This window comes from Lissotriton vulgaris, chromosome 9, assembly GCF_964263255.1.
Source record: "Lissotriton vulgaris chromosome 9, aLisVul1.2, whole genome shotgun sequence".
In the NCBI taxonomy this organism is placed as follows: Eukaryota; Metazoa; Chordata; class Amphibia; order Caudata; family Salamandridae; genus Lissotriton; species Lissotriton vulgaris.
The window spans coordinates 574,767,838-574,785,996 of NC_141697.1; the positions used below are offsets into that span (position 1 = coordinate 574,767,838).

The 18,159-nt window shown below is 45.1% G+C and overlaps 1 protein-coding gene across 3 annotated transcripts in view; it reads right to left on the minus strand.

The window, feature by feature from the left end:
• Positions 1-18,159, minus strand: part of LOC147691857 (uncharacterized) — a 496,690-nt gene that overhangs the window by 183,788 nt on the left and 294,743 nt on the right. For all 3 annotated transcript variants that reach the window (XM_086938132.1, XM_086938131.1, XM_086938133.1), the window contains exons 8-9: positions 11,233-11,358; positions 5,997-6,125 (exon numbers count right to left, since the gene is read on the minus strand). In XM_086938132.1, the coding sequence (XP_086794258.1) occupies positions 5,997-6,125; positions 11,233-11,358 (255 nt within the window). The remainder of the gene's footprint in view (positions 1-5,996; positions 6,126-11,232; positions 11,359-18,159) is intronic.

Here is an 18,159-nt window from a genome sequence, read left to right on the forward strand (position 1 = left end):
AGGTCTTTTGATGGAAAGTCCATTTCCCTTTCACGGACAGGTCTTGGAGGTGAGCTCCCCAGCCCTCCAGGGAAGCATCCGTCGTCAGTGTTAGATCTGGGGTGTTGGACAGAAAAGACGTGCCTGCTGCTAGCTGGTGTGGTTGTGCCCACCATCTGAGCGCCTTCTTCATGGGAATGGTGATGGAGACCTGATCGTTGAAGGAACCGGTGACTTGACGCCACTGCTTGTCCAAAGCCTGTTGGATAGGTCGTGCTCGTAGTCGGCAATGAGGGACAAGAGCGATGCATGACGAAGCCATCCCTAGAAAAGACTTCAATAAGCGGACTGAAACGCACTTCTTTGCGAGAAGTAGCGAAACTAGCCGGAGGATCCTCTGTTGACGTTCCCGGGAGACAAATGCTTTGGCTAGGTTGGTGTCCAGCGTTGCTCCTAGGAAATCTTTGCAAGTTGTTGGCTGCAATTGAGATTTCTCCAGATTGATGGACAGACCCAAGGAACGGAATACTGTCTGGCAGATTGCAGTATGGTGTAGAAGTTGTGCGTGGGATTGTGACTTCAGGAGGCAGTCGTCGAGATATGGGAATATCTGTATGCCTTGGAGACGAAGAAAAGCCATGACCGGAGCCAACATTTTTGTAAAGACTCGGGGGGCTGAACGGAGGCCAAATGGAAGGACCCTGAATTGGAAATGAAGGTGCCCCACCTTGAAGCGCAGGAATTTGCGATGAGCCGCTAGAATTGGGACATGGAAGTAGGCGTCCCGGAGATCGATGGTAGTCATGAAATCTCCGACTGAGAGCAAACGCAAGATCTCTGTAAGCGTGAGCATACGGAAGGTCTGGTCCTTGAGATAATGATTGAGTGCTCTCAAGTCCAGTATTGGTCTCCATTCTCCGTTCTTTTTGATGACGAGGAAAAAACGGGAATAAAACCCCTTCCCTCTCTGCGACTTTGGCACAACTTCCACTGCACCTTTCTGAAGGAGAAGGCGAACCTGATGCAATAGTTCTTTGAGGTGCGGAGGTGGTGGTCCGGAAGGTGGCGTTGGAGGAGGTACCTCGACAAATTCCAATGCATGGCCTCTCTTCACAATGTCGAGTGCCCAACGGTCCGTAGTAATGGAGGACCATTGAGAACCAAACAGAGAGATTTGACCTCCAATTCTCCGTTCGATAGAGGAGTCATTGACGTTTGTTGGATTGTCCTCTGAAATTAGACTTCCCTCTGTAAGTTCTGGCAGGCTGCTGACGGGAAGACTGCTGGCGATTACCGGTGTAACGCTGGTTACCTTGGTTGAAGGACCGGTATTGACTGCTTCCTCCACGAAAAGTGGACGTAGTACCACGTCCTCGAGCACCCCGAAAGGGCTGCTTCTTAAACTGAAGGGTACCCAAAGCACGTGCAGTGTCCGTGTCCTTTTTAATGGATTGTAGCGCTTCATCAATATGCGCTCCAAATAATGACTCGCCGTCAAATGGCATATCTAGGATTCGTGCCTGAACTTCCTGCCGAAACGAAGTTGAGCGTAACCAACCCTGGCGACGCAGGACGGCCGCTCCAGCGAGCTGGCGAAAACCGGTGCAGGCTACATCCACTGCACAATCTATAAGTTCTTCTGCCGTCCTTTCTCCTTCTTGCAGAATTTTCTGTGCTTCTGTCTTGGAAGCATCTGGGAGTAACGCTACATAGGCGGCCATGTCAGCCCAAGCCTGACGGTCATAACGGCCTAAAATGGCCATTGCGTTAGCTACTCGAACTGTTGTAGAGGACATGGAGGAAAATTTTCGCCCAATAGCATCCAGGCGACGGCCCTCACGGTCCGGAGGAGCAGTGATTGTAGACGCCGGATTCTTTGAACCCCGTTGAGCTGCCTGCGTGACGACAGAGTCGGGCTTAGGTTGACCTGTAAGGCATGCTGGAGATCCTATAGGAGCTTTGTATTTCTTTTCTAACCTTGGCAGCTGTGCTGGTAGAGAGTTTGGCGTCTTCATTATTTTCTCTCCTTCAGACCAGATGAAATCTATAATCGGGACTGTGTGGATCTGTTTCAGGGGTTGGTTTTTGAAATCGTATAGGAAGCAATCTTCCTCTCGGTGTGCTCGTGGCAATTTGAATCGCTGTGCTGCCCTATCCATTAGCTGGTGGAAGCCCGCGATGTCTACTGGAGGAGAATCCGCTGCAGGCACCTGAGAAGGAGATGGTGTTTGAGCACGATAGTCATCCCACTCCGCCAAATGTTCCTCACCATCCTCATCAACTTCAGAAACTTCACCATCTTCACGCTCTGGAGGATTCTCGTCATCATCATCCTCCGGATAGATGGTAGTGTGAACACGAACTGATGTAGTTCGGTGAACAGTTACAGACGACGCTGGTTGAGGAGGAGCCAGAACCGGGTTAGAAACTGGATTCATTACTGATGGGACCGTTGTAACCTGTGGCGTTGGTGGGAAACGCCGATTGTAGTCTTCCAACATACTTTGGAGGTTTGATATCATGGAGATAGGCAACATCGCAGTCGGAACTTGAGTGTGAGTAGTTTGATGTTGGCCATAAACATCTTCCTCGTCGTTACTGAGGTCTTGGCACTTAATATTTAGATCCGAAAGACTGTGAGCTTGGTCATCAGACTCTTGATCAGAATCAGTCGCAAACAGCGGAGATGGAGGATTAATCATCTCTTGCTCTGTAAGAGTCTCGAACTGTGGTTTGCTGGACTGCAAGGGCAATAGAGGCATTGTAGCAAAAGAAGAGGCCGGCGTCGAAATTGTGTCCTGCGTACGCGTCGACGGCATGACATCAATTGACTTCTGCGATGGGATCGACTTGGATGCCATCGTCGACGAGGAGACCGTCGACGGAGCAGTCTTCAGTGGTATCGATGGAGTCATCGTCGACGGAACCTTTACTTTCAATGTCTTCGTCGACGGAGTCATCGTCGACGGAGTCATCGTCGACGGAGCCATCGTCGACGGAGCCATCGTCGACGGAGTCATCGTCGACGGAGCGGTCGTCGACGGAGCGGCCGACGACGGAGCGGTCGTCGACGGAGCAGATGGAACAGGTCCCCTCGTCGACAGGATAGCCGTCGACGGTGCGCTCGTCGACGAGAGCGTCGACTGAGTCAAAGCCTTCACACCTCTAGTCGACGACGACCGGGTCGTCGACGAGTGAGCTTTTTTCGTCGTTGAAGATGAAATAGGAATCACAGAAGATACAGTCTTAGAGCTGAGAACCACTCTCATCGACGATGAAGACGTCGACGCTAAAGCCGACGACGATCCAGAGGCCAGCGTCGTTGTGACTGTCGTCGTCGATTTGGAACCAGAGAAAGCCATTCTCGTCGACGGAGTAGAAACCACCGTCGTCGACGGCAAATCCGTTTTCCTCACAGAAAAACTGGACTTTGAAGCAGAGGGAGCCTGAGAGCTTTGTCTCGTGGGCCCAGACGTGGTAGGCAAAGGTGAAGACACCGCAGGGGTCATTGTGAGGGAAACTTTCCTCTTTTTAAGAAATGGTGAAGGCACCTCCTGCACACTACCACGTTTAGAAGCTGCTTTAGAACGGCCTGACCCAAGACTTTCAGCGTCAGAAATTACACTATCTTTGTCTTTAAGCCTCTGAAGCCAGACAAGTAAACGGCCTTCTCTGTCCTTTTGAGTTTTCTCTGAGAATTTTCTACAGAGTTTACAGGTACCCACTTCATGGTCCGGGTAAAGGCAGTAAATACACTTACTGTGTGGGTCATCATGAAATAATCTCAGCTTTCCACAGGAGGAGCAAGCTCTGAAGAGAGACTTCTTACTTGAAGACATTATGGAAGAAACTGGAACACTTGAAGAAAGAAAACTGAGCAGAGCTCAGGGAGACTCCCTTACACACGACGTGCGGTAGAAAATCTGAGGGCTTGAGCTCTGAGGAGAAGGTTCTAGAGGGCTGCTGGCGCCTGATTGGCTGCAGTTTGGACTAACATAATGACAAGGATAGGCTGCATTGGAACTTCTTCTTCCCCATGCATTCCTATGTGGAAATTCTTGGTTAGATACCAGATGGTTATTGTATGCATTTTTTAGGTTTTTCCTTATTATGTATATACATATTTATTATATATTATTATATATTTAGCATTTATTGCTATTTTATTTACCGTGGGACTCCCACTCCGACGACGGGGAATATATTCAAGCATGTGAATCTATGAAAGACACCCCAATACTGGAGAAGTTGGGTGCTCCTGCCCCGCCTAACTACTTGGGCAAAAGAACAGAAGGTTTAATCGTTGATTCAATATGGGTTCAGGCCAGGGAGGGGAACTATCGAACAAAATGTGAAACTGTGTTTGATCATCTCTAAATACACATGGGAAAAGGGGAGTGCAATTCACTGGGCCTTCATGAACCTCAGCTCAACCTTTGATAGTTTTAATAGAGTTAAGCTCTGGGCCATGCTGGGGTCTACGAGGAGTTGAACCCACTCTTGTTGCCTTCCTGCATGGTTTACATGATTATCGTGCTGTATAGCGTAATTGGAGGATGCTCTGAGCAATTTAGTTTGAAGAGAGGGGTTCACCAGGGCTGTATCCTGGCCCCCTTTCTTTTCATCCTTTATATAAATTGTCTGGAGTCTGTTTTAATTGAGCAAGAGATGGCCGCTCGTTACCAGCCTTTTTATATGCAGATGACACAGACCTAGACGCACACATGGCCAAGGGTTTGCTGTGACTCCTTGATCTTTTTATTAGTTTCATGGATGGTCTTGGCCTGTTCCAAATCTGAGGTTATGATGGTTGGCCCCAAAACACTAGATCTAATATATTTCTAGTCAGGGGTCAACTAATCAACAGGGTCAAGCATTTTACCTATCTGGGTATCTTACTTGATTCTTATTTTAATTGACAACCATTGCTAAAAATATCATGACTTTTAAAAGGGCCAGCCATAGTATTAATGAATTTTGGAGAAGGCTTAGGGATAAACATATTAAGGCAATGCTCAATGTTTATACTGCCAAATGTATCCCCATAGCAAGTTTTGGATTTGAAATTTGTGGATAAGTGCCCATTGCACCGCTCCAGATAGTCAAAAACATGTTCATGATAGGTCTTTTTAATGGCCTGCAAGGTATTCCCAGCGAGATTGTTCATGAAGAATTGAGAACAGGATCTATATCAGATGTTATTTGTTTCTGCCCCTTCGCTTATGCTTCTCCCTCTGGCTGAAGGAAGTAGTAAAGTTAGACTTTTGGTCTAAACTTAGACCAAAAGCCTAACTTTAGTGGCAGTAAATGCCCTTTGTGAATACCGAAAGTCATAAAGTTAGACTTTCGTCTCAGATTACTTCTGTGAATCAGGCCAAATGTATGCTTTTTTCTGTCACTTTTTTATCTGGGATATTACATTTGCAAAGAGTATGTTCATTTGATTTTGTATTTTCTCGCTGATTGTTTCCATAATTTTTGGGAGTCTTAAGTCTGTTCTATGAAATGTTTTTGCACATGCACTTAAAATTTTGCTCCCTGTGAGGATGTCCATTAGTTAGGGGTTGAACCGTGTAGGCTATATGTAATGTTGCTCAGCCTTTATGGAACTATAAGCCTTTCGTACCTGTATTGTAATCTCCGTATTTCTAAGGACACAACTTGTTTTTAATACAAAGAGTCAGACTCTTTTTCTTTTTATTCTTTTTATAAGAGTCAGACTATTTTTCATGATTGTTTTTTATTTCTGTGTGTACTATTATGATTTAATGAAAAAACTGAATAAAGTTATACTACTACTACTACCATTCACAGTCTTTCACAAAACAGACTTCCAACTTTTATTCTATAAAAAAGTAAATGCCTTAAGGCCCTCCTCAGCAATTCTAAATAAGAATGATGCTTCTTGAAATGAATTGGCATGTATATTTGTGACATGCTGAGGACATATTATCCAAGACATTCCAAAATTGCAGACAAGTGTTATCTGGTAGTATGGATCATTGGTCTCATGGTACCTTATCTGCCTGGGCCTGCAACTCCTGCCCATCGTTCTTTGCCTGTTGAAGCTCCTGCCGCAGACGGGTGCAATCTTGCAGATGTTGTTTTTCCAGGGCCAGGCACTGCTGTTGGTGAGTGGCGACTTCCTGCAGAAAAATTAAAAAAAGTAATCAACCCTTAAAGAGGCCAGGTAGATTTCCCCAAAGCCCATGTACAAAGTGGAACTGACATGAAATGATCACATGCGGAAGACACATTCCATCATGGAATGTTCATCATGAACATTATTCATATTCTTCAAAATTATTCCACCACTCAAGTAAATCGAGAAACACTATTGAAATGCATTACTTTGGGTTTTAAAAACAAAACTCTATGCTCCCATCTTGCTTTTCTTATAATGCACAAGGAGGAGTCCATGTCAGCAAAACAGGTACAGAAATTTTCAGACAACTGCTGTAATCCTTTTCTTCATCGAAGATACCATATTTCTACATATCTGCTTATCATGAATATTTCAAAACAACTTTGCCTTTGATTTCATTCTTTTTTTCCTTCAGAATTTGTCCTTTTTCAAATATTTGTTTTTTAATTCGTTATCTTGTTTTTGCAGAATGGCCATCACCTGTAAAGCCCTCGTTGAGGCAGACTCATTAAGGAAATATACCTCAACTTCAAGATATAGCTCACTGTTGAAAACATAATCGACATCTGCAGTTAGGTGAGAAAGGAGCGTGAATGACCATTAACAAGTAAAACACGCCAATGAAGGGCAATGGAAAAGTGAATTCCGTTTTCTTAGCCTCCTTTCAGACGTTTTTTTAAGGGAAAAGTTAAGAAGCTTCCCCAGAACACGAAGTCAGGCTCTCCAGTGGATCCTTGCCAGACTAAAATTGTTCAACTCGCTTCAGAACTTGAAGCAGAGGCAACTGTCTGCTACATTTAATTTTGTGATGGTTGAGGGTCCTTTCCCAAAGTTATGGAAAGAGACAACAGTAAGGCCAAAGTAAAACAAATACCAACTTAGACCCATTAGATATGAAAAATAATGTCCTATATGGGTAAGTTAATTACCTTAATCCCAGTTCTCTTCCAGGGGTATCCTCATCAAAGTCATAAGAACTGAATATTCCCGCCCATGTGCGGGGACCCCGGAAATAATATAAAATTATATAGGGAAATCACATATATCTAGCTCCACATATATGTATCAACAGATATCATTATTTCTGACACCAATGCAGCCCCAAAACTGAGGCTAAACAATGTAGTTACCCATACATAGGCTGTATTTGCAAGCATATAAAACACACATTAGGTCAAAGAGCACTTGAACTCTGTGTTGTAATGAGCAAAACACTCATAAATCCTGAAAATTGCTAATAAATAGACAATGTTAGCCCACAGGCTAACATCACTATTTCCTGGATAAAGAAAGTAAGACATTATGTGGCTAAAAAGAGACCGTATCGCGCGGAACTACTGAAAGTCATGATTTAAGCAGTCAAGAGGTGTTTTCTTCTTTTTTCTCTCATTTTACAAATATATGGGGGTGGAGGTGTTGGGAGAATGACAAGACAGCTAAATCTTCTGTATAGGAATATTTGTTGCATTTGCTTATTTGTATTATGGGCCCCCCTTGGGCGTGTGCTCAGACTTTATTGAAACAGAGATCCACTCTTATCTTGAGGTTAAAGGGAGAACGATGTTCCTCAGCCAGTACGTTCTGGGCACCCGGCAAACCCACCTTTAGGGAGGAGATTAAAGGGTATGTCCATGGTAAAAAGGTGCAAAAGCTGTTGCAGATGATGACTTTAGGGGCCCAGATCCTCTCCCTGGGTCAGAGCACCCATCAGCCGCCCTCTGTTGACCTGCACTGACAGTTGGTGTTTGCAAAGTCCTGCTTGTGTCAGATCATGCTAGAAGAAGCCAGGCAGTGCTGGAGAGCATTGGCACAATGGGTATATGAACAAGGTGATAAATTGGGGAAGCTTTTATACTTGCTAACCATCAGAGGGGTTACCTCTAGAGTGGTGCCCTCTATTAGAAATGCCGAGGGACGCCTTCATGAGCATGCTCACTCAGTGGCACAAGTTTACGCAGACTATTTCCAAACATTATATGCGAAGACACCGCAACCCACTCGGGGAATTGCCCACCGAGTGCTGCCAGATAATCTACTGCCCATGATACCCCTGTAATTGGCTAAGGATCTGGATCAGCCTATCATAATGTAGGAGATCGGGGAGAAGCTCTCCGCCAAGACTCCTGGGAAAACCCAATGCACTGACTGTTTACCAGTAGAATATTTTCCATTATTCCAGACTCTAGTACTACCCTACCTGTTACCGCTGTACCCTGAGATGGTGGAGCGAGGGACATTTCCACCGGGTTTAGATACAGCAATGATTGTTGTGGCCACTAAGCCAGGCCAACTGTTGACCAGATGCCCCTCTTACAGGCATACCTCTCTTAACAATGCTGACGTCCAGTCATTTGTCAAAGTCTTAGCTATGCCACACCCTGCCCTACTTGATTTATCCTGATTAATGTAGTTTTATGCCAAGCAGAGGCACTCAGCATTGTGTTCAGAGGGTCCAAGTGGCCCTCTCACAAGCCCATCGCCTTCAATGTCCCTCAGCACTGCCACTAGTGGATTTTGAAGAGGCCTTTGACACAGCTGACTGGTCCTTCCAGGCGCGATGCTGAAGAGGACCGGGCTGGGGCCTCACTTACATACACTTGTCATCTCCAACAAACCAACCACCCAGGTCCGGGTAAATGGGACCCTTTTGCTGTCACTCCCAATTGGCAGAGGCACCCATCAGGCATGTCCCATTTTGCCTCTTTTATTTGCCCAGGCGATCGAGCTCCTAGAAGGCTCGCATTCAGGGAGGGTGTTGGGACGGGGGCCCGGTGGAGTGCAACCCGCTACATGTCGATGACATATTGGTGTTCTGGCAAACCCACAGATCTCAGGTTCATGTTGTATGGAGATTCTACGATTATATGGGGAGGCATCTGGTCTCCGAGTGAATTAATCCAAGTCCATGTTGGTACCCTATTGCTGGAGACGCGGACAGCAATTTCTGGCGATCTACATTCCTGTCACGCCGCTTGCTCTTCAAAGCCTTAAGCTGACCCTCTTGGTCAACAGGATGAATGGAGACCTGCAGAGGTGGGGCTGCCTGCCGCTGAATGCCCTGGGCAGAGAAGCCCTCTTTAAAAAAATTGGCTTTGCCCCATTTTTTAAAATATTTTCTCAAACTTCCCCATCCCATTTCTAGACGATGGTTCCAGACCCTTGCTCCAAATATCAACACCTTTTTTGGGGCTGGAGGCTGCCTTCGAGTGGCTTTTGTCAACGACCGGCACTCCCCTTATGACAGAGGGATCGGTATAGCAGACCTCTACTGTTATTACTTGGCTTCAGCTGGTCAGACTGAATGATTGGTTGAACGAGGGTCGGGACGACCCATCTTACCGGGTGAAGCTAGTCTTGCTAATCCAGGACAGGCTGATGGGCCTGCTTTATTGGAACCTGATCCCTCAAACACTCCCCAACTGTACTCGGGTAGTGCTACCATGCTGGAGGGCGGCAACTCGCTTTATTGGCTTGATCGCAAACTTACTGGGTTGACACCCTTGTGGCAGGGGAGACAGTTGCAACATACCGCAGGTCTGTAAGGCATTGGGCTGTGGGATAGACTAGGCATCACTCACTTTGGGGATGTTTGGGCGGACACTGGCATGCAAACATTCCAGGCGCTGCAGGAGCAATACCAGCTGTCCCATACCCAGTTCTATAAGTAACTGCAGCTGTGGCACACCCTGTTGGCCAATATTCCTGCTGACATGCTGTTCTAGAATTTAGCCCCCTTAAGGCTAAACTGTTGATGCAGAGGCTGGGTAAGTAAGCTATATCCCAGATCTATTGTTTTCTAGTCCTCAATGCTCTTGACCGCTTTCCTGGGCTAAGTAGGAGGTGGGAGACCTGGGTGGGTGAGCTCAAGGACAAGAAGTGGCGTGAGGCTAGATTGGCCCCCAGTAAATTGGCTATACCTGCGAGCCTCTAGTTGGTCCAGCTTAACTACCAAGTCCTATACAATACGTGTATGACTCCACAGTGGCTCCATCGAGCCAGCAGGATCTCCCAAGCTAACTATGCCTATTGTTCCATACCAGAGGAAGACTTCTTCTTCTTCTTCTTAATCATATCAGTAACAAGTCTCCTCACATGATTCATCACTCAAAATTCACCTTTAAATATATTTTGGAAATTGAGCCATTTTTAGGAGTTCTGAAAATATACACATTCTTGTCTTGGAATACACAATTATGTCATACTTTTGTTAATTTGATCAAGCAAAAAGTTACAATTTAGAAGTCTGGAATGCACACAGAAGAACTACTTGCAGGTACCTGGAGAGCTACTCATTGGAGAAGCCTGGACTAAAGCAAGGCTTGCATAGCAGCTCTGAGAGGTTATTAGCATTATGCTTGAAACATAGATAATCAGGCCCCCACACAGTCTCTGACCAACATTCATTTTCTAAAAAGCACCAACCTTGTTCTTACTCCTGCTCCATAGCACAAGCTCCCACACTGCCACACTTCTCATCGGTGTTGATCAGGGGAAGGCGAAGCAGGTCATGTCACTCACTACAGAGGCCATCTATGCTCCCACAACAACTCTTACATCAACACAACTAGTAGCTTGCATATTTCAACAAGTGCTTGGGTCACTGGTTTTTGTTAACTTTGGAGAGTTAGACCCCAGGGTATTTCCCTCACTACTGCACACTAAAACTGCAAGTATGTTGCCTTAAGGAGATTTCGAGTTCTTTAGCACAGTCCCTTCCAAGTGAGTTCTACAGGGCAAAACCGTACACAAGTAATCTCTATCTGATGCCTTTTAACATCATCTTTCCATATCAGGAATAGGCCACACATCAGATTCTTGGACTCTTGGTTCTAATCTTGATAAGGGTGACTTTGTAACCACTGACTGGTGTGGAGTGGTCTTATTCTACTTTCTTGTTGTGCTCCTAAATTGCTTGTGACTCCAACATTATGCCTTCATAATGGCCCCATATGTGCATTACAGCAAGTCACGTGAATGAGGGCAACCAATGCTTTACAGGGCTAAGGTTCCCTAATCTGTGAAAGGAAAGCTCTGCACGTGCATTGAGTATATCCAGCAAGCTGACTAATAAACGGGGAGCTGGTCCTATTCAGTAATTGCATTCTCACCTGCTGATACTCCTTTTCTTTCTGCTTTATCTTCTGCTCTAGATTGTGCTTTGCTGCCTCCGAGTTTTGTCTCTGGCACTTGAGCTCTTCAGAGAGAATCTTCAGCTTCTGCTCCAGTGTGATGCGCTGGAGGAAAAAAGCAAACAGTAATGAAACAGTCCGAATGGCATTGCCCATTAGCCAAGTCTACAAAACCCTGCAGATCTTGTGTTTTTATAATACCCTACTTCCATGGCCAAAACAATGTGACTGCTGCCGGATTTAAATCTCTTAGAGCCACATGTATGAAACAATTTTACATTCGCAAACAGTGCAAAGCGCAAAATGCTGCTGTTGGTGAATGCAAAATAGCCTTTCATAATGTATGAAAGGCTTTGTAGTCGCAATTTTATGTAATTGCAAAAATTGTGAAAAAGAAAATTTACAAATTTTATAACAGGGAAAAAAGAGAAAAGAAGGCAGGAAGAAAAAGACATATTTCATCCTGGCTATGGTACAAAAGATCTAACCCCTATACAGTTAGTTATGGGTAGCCAGATCGCTTTACCATGCAGAGCAGCTTTTATTCCCCTAGTGGCGTATATAGTACTCTCCTGATTAAATGCACCCAGAAGGCGAGCTAACCACATTTGGAAGCTCGGTGAATCTGAGTCTTTCCAGCGTGCTGCTAGTATGATTCTATACACGGCAGTACCTATAAATAACATTGCTTCTTCCTACGCTTTTAGATCAAGTGTGCTGTCAAAGCAGAGCAAATAGAGGGTGGGGGAGTCAGCTATTTAGTGACCGAGCACCTCTTCCCACAAATCAAGCATCATTTTTTTGATTAAGGTTAATTTACTACATTTGCTAAACATATGTATTAACGTAGCTGGACCGGATAGACAACCGGGGAACTCATCGTTCTCCCTTTTGCCCCAGGCATGTAGTTTTGCGGGGGTGAAATACAGATTATAGATGGTTTTGTAGGTCTGGGCTTTTAAGCTAGATGATATGAGCAGCCGTGATGATAAAAGTAAGCTCATATCGATTTCTGCATTTGGATTATCTAGTTTATCAGCCCAGACTACTTCTGTTTGCTCCATATCATCTTGTAGTTTTTCCAAAAGCAGTCCATAAATTGATCAAATTCTTGTGGCATTTTTAGCAATAATTTCTATAAGTTCAGTTCTCTCTAAGGTAATGTTAGGAGCTTTCAGTTTTAATACAGTATACACCTGGATGAACTTAATGTAATCACCATTAGGTAGGTGGAACTTCCTCTGTAAGTCTGTAAATGTGGTAGCTATATCTTCCCCAGGAAATCCCCTACTGTAGTGATTCCTAAATTTTCCCATTTTTTTGCAATGACATCGTTAGCTAGAGCGGGGAGCAGATTGGAGTGCCATAGGGGGGTATAGCGATTTATTTTCGATATTTGCATGTGCTTAGCCGTTCTCAACCAAATTCTCCAGGCATTAGAAATGACTTTGAATTTGCTCTTCTTGTAGTAGCTTGGTTATACTTGTCTCAAAAAGAGACCTTTAGCCTTCTGCCCTATTGACAGCTCATAAATAGATGGTATTACTATATCCCCTATATCATCAGAAGAGGGAGTGGAATAGAGGAGAGGAGCCATTTGTTGGAGAAATGCCGCCCAGAAGTAAAATAGCATGTTGGGAACTGCTAATCCACCTCTGTTCTGTGGGAGCAAGAGGAATTTCAAGGATCTCCTGATTTTACCCTGTTACCACATAAATTTAGACATTTGAGATTCTAGTGTTTTTAGAATGTTTTCTTCAAAAATCAGGGGTATTGCTCGAAAAAGGTACAGAACTCTGGGGAAGATATTCATCTTCAAAAAGTTTCCCCTGCCAATAATTGACAGATGCAGACTATTCACTCGATCTAGATCTTTTCTTATAACATTCAATAGTGGCTCATAATCAAGCTTGGGATGGATTTGACATCAGAGCTTATGCTTACACCTAGATAAGTAGCTTTCTCAGCTTTCCTGGGATCATTAAATTCAATATTGTCGGTACAGAGCATGATTGTTTTTTCTTTATTAAGGGAACAGCCAGAGTACTATCCGTACGTTTGTGTTATTGCCTCTATATCCGACATTGCTTCAGAGGGATTAGGTGTTAGGACCACAATGTCGTCGGTGTAGGCCAGTACTTTAGTTTCAAATTGGTCAGTCACCACAGGTTTAATTGTTTGATTTTCTAATAGCTTCAGAATTAAGGGGTTTATGTAAAGAGCAAAAAATATTGGAGAACAGGGACATCCTTGCCTTGCACCTCTAGAGATTTTGATTGTTTTTGATTTGGAGCCCATTATCTGTAGTTTAGCTTTAGGATCAAGGTACATCGCCATTATGGATTAAAACATTTAGGGCCAAAATTATTATGGGTCAATACTGCCCAAAGGAAGTTCCAAGAGACACGGTCAAAGGCCTTCTCGGCGTCCAAGAGGATCATCGACATCTGACCCCCCCGCCCACCCCCCCCCGTTGCGGACATTATGTCAAATAGAGATATAGCCCTTCGAGTGTGATCAGTCGTGCCTTTACCAGGAATAAATCCATGTTGCCATGGGGAGACCAGATGTTCGACAACCCTCCCGAGCCGATTGGCCATAATTCTAGCATATAATTTGGAGTCCGTATTAATTAGGGAGATTGGACGGTAAAATGATAGTTGATCTGGGGGCTTTCCCTTTTTAGGAAAGATAAATATGTTTCTTTCTTTCCAGGACTCCGGAGGGGTACCACTCCATTGAATCCCAAGGAATAAGTCAAGAATGAGAGGGCCTAGACAGTGACTCAGAAGTTTATACAGCTCAAGAGGTATTTTGTCTGGGCCTGCGGCCTTCCCAGAGGCAAGTGCAGACAGGACCTGCTGTACTTCAGTGAGAGTGATTTCTTTCTCCAGATCTTCACGGGTGATATAATCTATATTCCTACTCATCTCAGGGTCATATAGAAACTTGTTTAAGAAAGTGTCGGATTCTACCCTACTGGCTATACTATCGTTTTGGTATAGGTTCTGGTAGTATTGTTGGAATGCGTTAATTATATCTGATGTTTGTGTAAGTGTCTGCCCTCCTGATTGCATAGTTGTGATGGCATTGTAGGACTTTTTCTGGCGGGTACCTAATGTGAGTTGTTTGCCTACCCTTTCGCCATTCTCATAGACATCTTTCTAGTGTGTTTTATAGATCTCAGCAGCTTTCTGAGTCAAACCCGAGTTTAGCTCAGTTTTTAACACCAGCATATGATACATAATGTGTTTCCCATCTTCTCCTTGAGATATTTTTGCGATATGCTCTTCTTCAACCCTAGCTAGCTCTTGTAGCTTCTGGTTATACTCACTACTGCATTGTTTTCTGGCTCTGGCTAGGTAGCTCATTGTTTCACCTCTAAGAGCTGCTTTAAAGCTGTCCCAGACTACACATCTTGGAGCGCTATATCGATTAATATAAAAAAATTCTTGGACCCAGCTAGTGATGTAGTCGATGCACTCCTTGTTGGCCAACAGTTTCCTATCAAAGGCCCAGCTCCTATATTGTCTATTTGCGGTTGTGATGTTAACTGTGAGGGTTAATGCATTATGGTCGGAAATTATCTTGGGTTATTTGATGATTGTAGCTTGATTAGAAAGATCGGTTGTTGTAAATATATAATCAATTCTAACGTATTTACTGTGGGGGCAAGAAAAGTAAGTGAACCCAGGATCCGGATGATTTTTCGTGCCCCAAATGTCGACCAGGCCCAAACTATCTCGTAGCCGGCTGATTGCCTTTAAAATTTGCGGTTTAAGGCCCATGTATTTTGGTTGCGTCTGACTATTAAATAGGGGTCCGAGCGAGATGTTTAGATCACCACAGAGAACGAGTGGGCCCGGCCAGGATGCGAGTTCAAGCTAGAGTTTCTCGAAGACTGTGGGGTCATCTTGATTGGATCCATAGATCGAACATACAGTAACACCGAGAACCAGTTTTATGATAATCCATCTGCCCTGAGGATCTGCTAGTTTGTAGGTTGCTTGGCCTAGGAAGGTTTTAGCGAGTATCGCTACCCCCCGGGTGTTAGAAGTTTGAGTAGTGCATGACAATAGGTTATATCCCTTAATTTTTAACAGCTCCCTTATGTCCCAAGGCAGGTGGGTCTCTTGGAGGCAGACAATATCCACAGGATTTTGATAAATTATCTCGCTCAGGCGCTGGCGCTTGCCTCTATCGAGAAGACCTGCAATGTTCCAAGTACATATGGTTAATCTCCCCTTAAGAGCGTGTTTATTTGCTCAATGTATAACTGTACATTCAATCTCCATTGGATTCCATGACCTGCTTGATCTGCCTTGGATTTTATTAGCATATTATCTAGAATTAGTAAAAAAAGTAAGGATATTGATGACTCCTGTCTTAAATCTGGTTCCGTTTTTTTCTTTTTAAATGCTTCTTCCCACCACCCACTTCCCCCCAAACCCCCACCCCTCCCTGCTCCCCCCCCCCCCGAAATAAGGCAAACAGACTCCGTAAGAGTCTGGGATGATGGTGATGCAGCACAGCAAAAGAGCATATGCAGTAAACCTCCATTTTATAAATTTTCAGGAAGGTATCGGCCTATACCTGTTGCGCAAACAATCAGGGAGGCCCAAATTCAATTAAATCGTATATCCCCCACTTCACCCAATGAACCCAGTGAACCCATCCCACACAAGCGTGTATAGACATTAACCTTGGCCCACATCGTTGAGTCTAGCATATATACTGCATTAGTTATAATCAAGTGTATAACATTTTAGCCATTTCTTTCCCCTTTTTAAGACATAATTCGGTTAACGCTAGTTCATTTTAGTTCGTCCAAATACTCTTTAGCTTTAATCTCTGAGAGAAAAAACTTTGTTTGACCTCCATAGATAATTTTAAGCCGTGCTGGATTGTTTAGATATGCTTGTGCTTTCTTTTCTTGAAACGGCTTAATTAGCATACGTAGCCTCCACCTTCTTTCGACTGTAGCATGGCAGAAGTCAGGCGGACAAAATAGGATATATCTTTGCTGGTGCGCTTAGATTCGGGCCTTGCTTTCTCAAAAACTGCTTGCCGAAGCAGGAAGTAGCCGCAATATACTAAGATTGCCCGGGGATAGGTCCCAGGTTTAGCTGGCAGCTTAAAGGGCATACGATGTGCTCGCTGGATCTCGTTGTCCCAATCCCATTTTGATAATTCGGGCAGAGAGTCTCTGAATAGGTTAGCCACAAATGAGCGAATATCATCGCCTTCGGCCGTCTCGGGAACGCCAAGAACCCGAAGGTTGTTCCTTCGTTGGCGGTTTTCGAATTCTTCTAGCTTCCACCTGACGTCCGCCAGCTCGGACTCATGGGACTCAATTTTTTCCTGGTTCGTGGCACGTTCATTTTCGTTGGAAAGCACCCTGGATTCGATCTCTGTGATTCTGTCCCCAAAGAAGCTACAAGTTTTGGTAAGCTTACGTACAACCACTTGCACCTTGCGCAGTACTGCTTGTGCCCTCCTCCCGTCTTGAGCGGTTTCCTCGTGATGGGCCGCTATGGCTTGTAAAACAGTATCTGGTGTTGTTACAGGTGGCCCACCGAGCGAGGAGTGCGCAGGCTGCTGAGCATTTTTAGCGCTGCATGTGGGGAGTGTAAGCTGGTCGGTGAGCGAATAGTCCCAAGTGAGGTCCCCACCACAATGTTGTTTCTTTTTCCGTTTTTGGGCAGGCTTGGACTTGATGGTGCTAATCTCAGTTCTTTCTCCATTACTACTCCTACTCTCATCTGTCAGGTATGAAACAGATTCATCTGTCCAGTCTCCTTCGACCCCTGCTTCATCAGAAGAAATCACTTGCCTATTTTTCTGCGTCAGGGTTAAGATCATTATCATCATTGCTCAGATCTCTTTGTTTTGACAAGTACTGGTCGAGGTTGCCTTGCCCCTTCCCAGTGTCTGTACTAGCTAGCATATGATCGCCATTTGTCCCAGGACATTTATCTTGCTGTGCCTGGCAGTCAACAGTGGATGAGACAGCCTTTTGCACCTCCCGCATGTCTTTAGCCAGACCCCCATTCAAGGCGAGATTAGCGAGATTGGAGACATTTGCTTCAGCCAGCTGATCGATAAGTTCTACAGTGTCATCGCAATGATCAGGGATTTTACTAGCATTAGTAAGGCCAGGCTTAACTTTTGTCCCCATAGTACTCACATTTGTAGATGGTGCCTGTACAGATTCAGCCGTATGAGGCGGTGGTGTCTTTTTTCCCCTTACCTGCAGCCACTTCTCCATCAGCCTCTCCTTCTCCTTGTATGATCTTGCTAGCGGCAGGGGCAGTCTCTGCAGCATCGCTTGAGGATTCTGTCTGGCGCTTCTTCTCCCGCTCTGGAAGTGCTCCATGGGTCCTCCGCCAAAGATCAATTACGGTAGTGCCAGCGGTGCCGATGGAGCCAGCTGCATCCTTCTTACCGAGTTTTCTTTGAGCTGACAAGGCATCCTGCCTCGGTGAGTTACTGTCTGCTGTATCAGAAGGGGCCATCTCATTCTTCTCCTTCGCGGTGGGTGTCTGAGCCTTTCCCACATCGCTCTGAGCCTGGCGCTCGGTACTCTCTCGGAGCGCCGCTCTGGCAGCTCTTGCTCGTGCTACTGCGGACATAGGGACTGTGGCGATTTTCAGGGGCATTGCTGCGATTGCTGCGATCGTGGTTGCGTCGGCTTCGGCAGAGTCTGCACGATATGTGGGGAGGTCCGATTCGCTATGATGTCGGGGTGGCGGGTTCAAGAAGAATTTCAGGACATCCCATCCGATCAGGGTGTAAAGAGATGTAAGGCGATCGAGCCTGTTTGTCTTCTGGCACTCCCTCAGCATTGTCGTCGAGTTGGTCGAGTTGGTTGAGGGTTAAGTCATGTTTTTGGACGACATAGGGGCC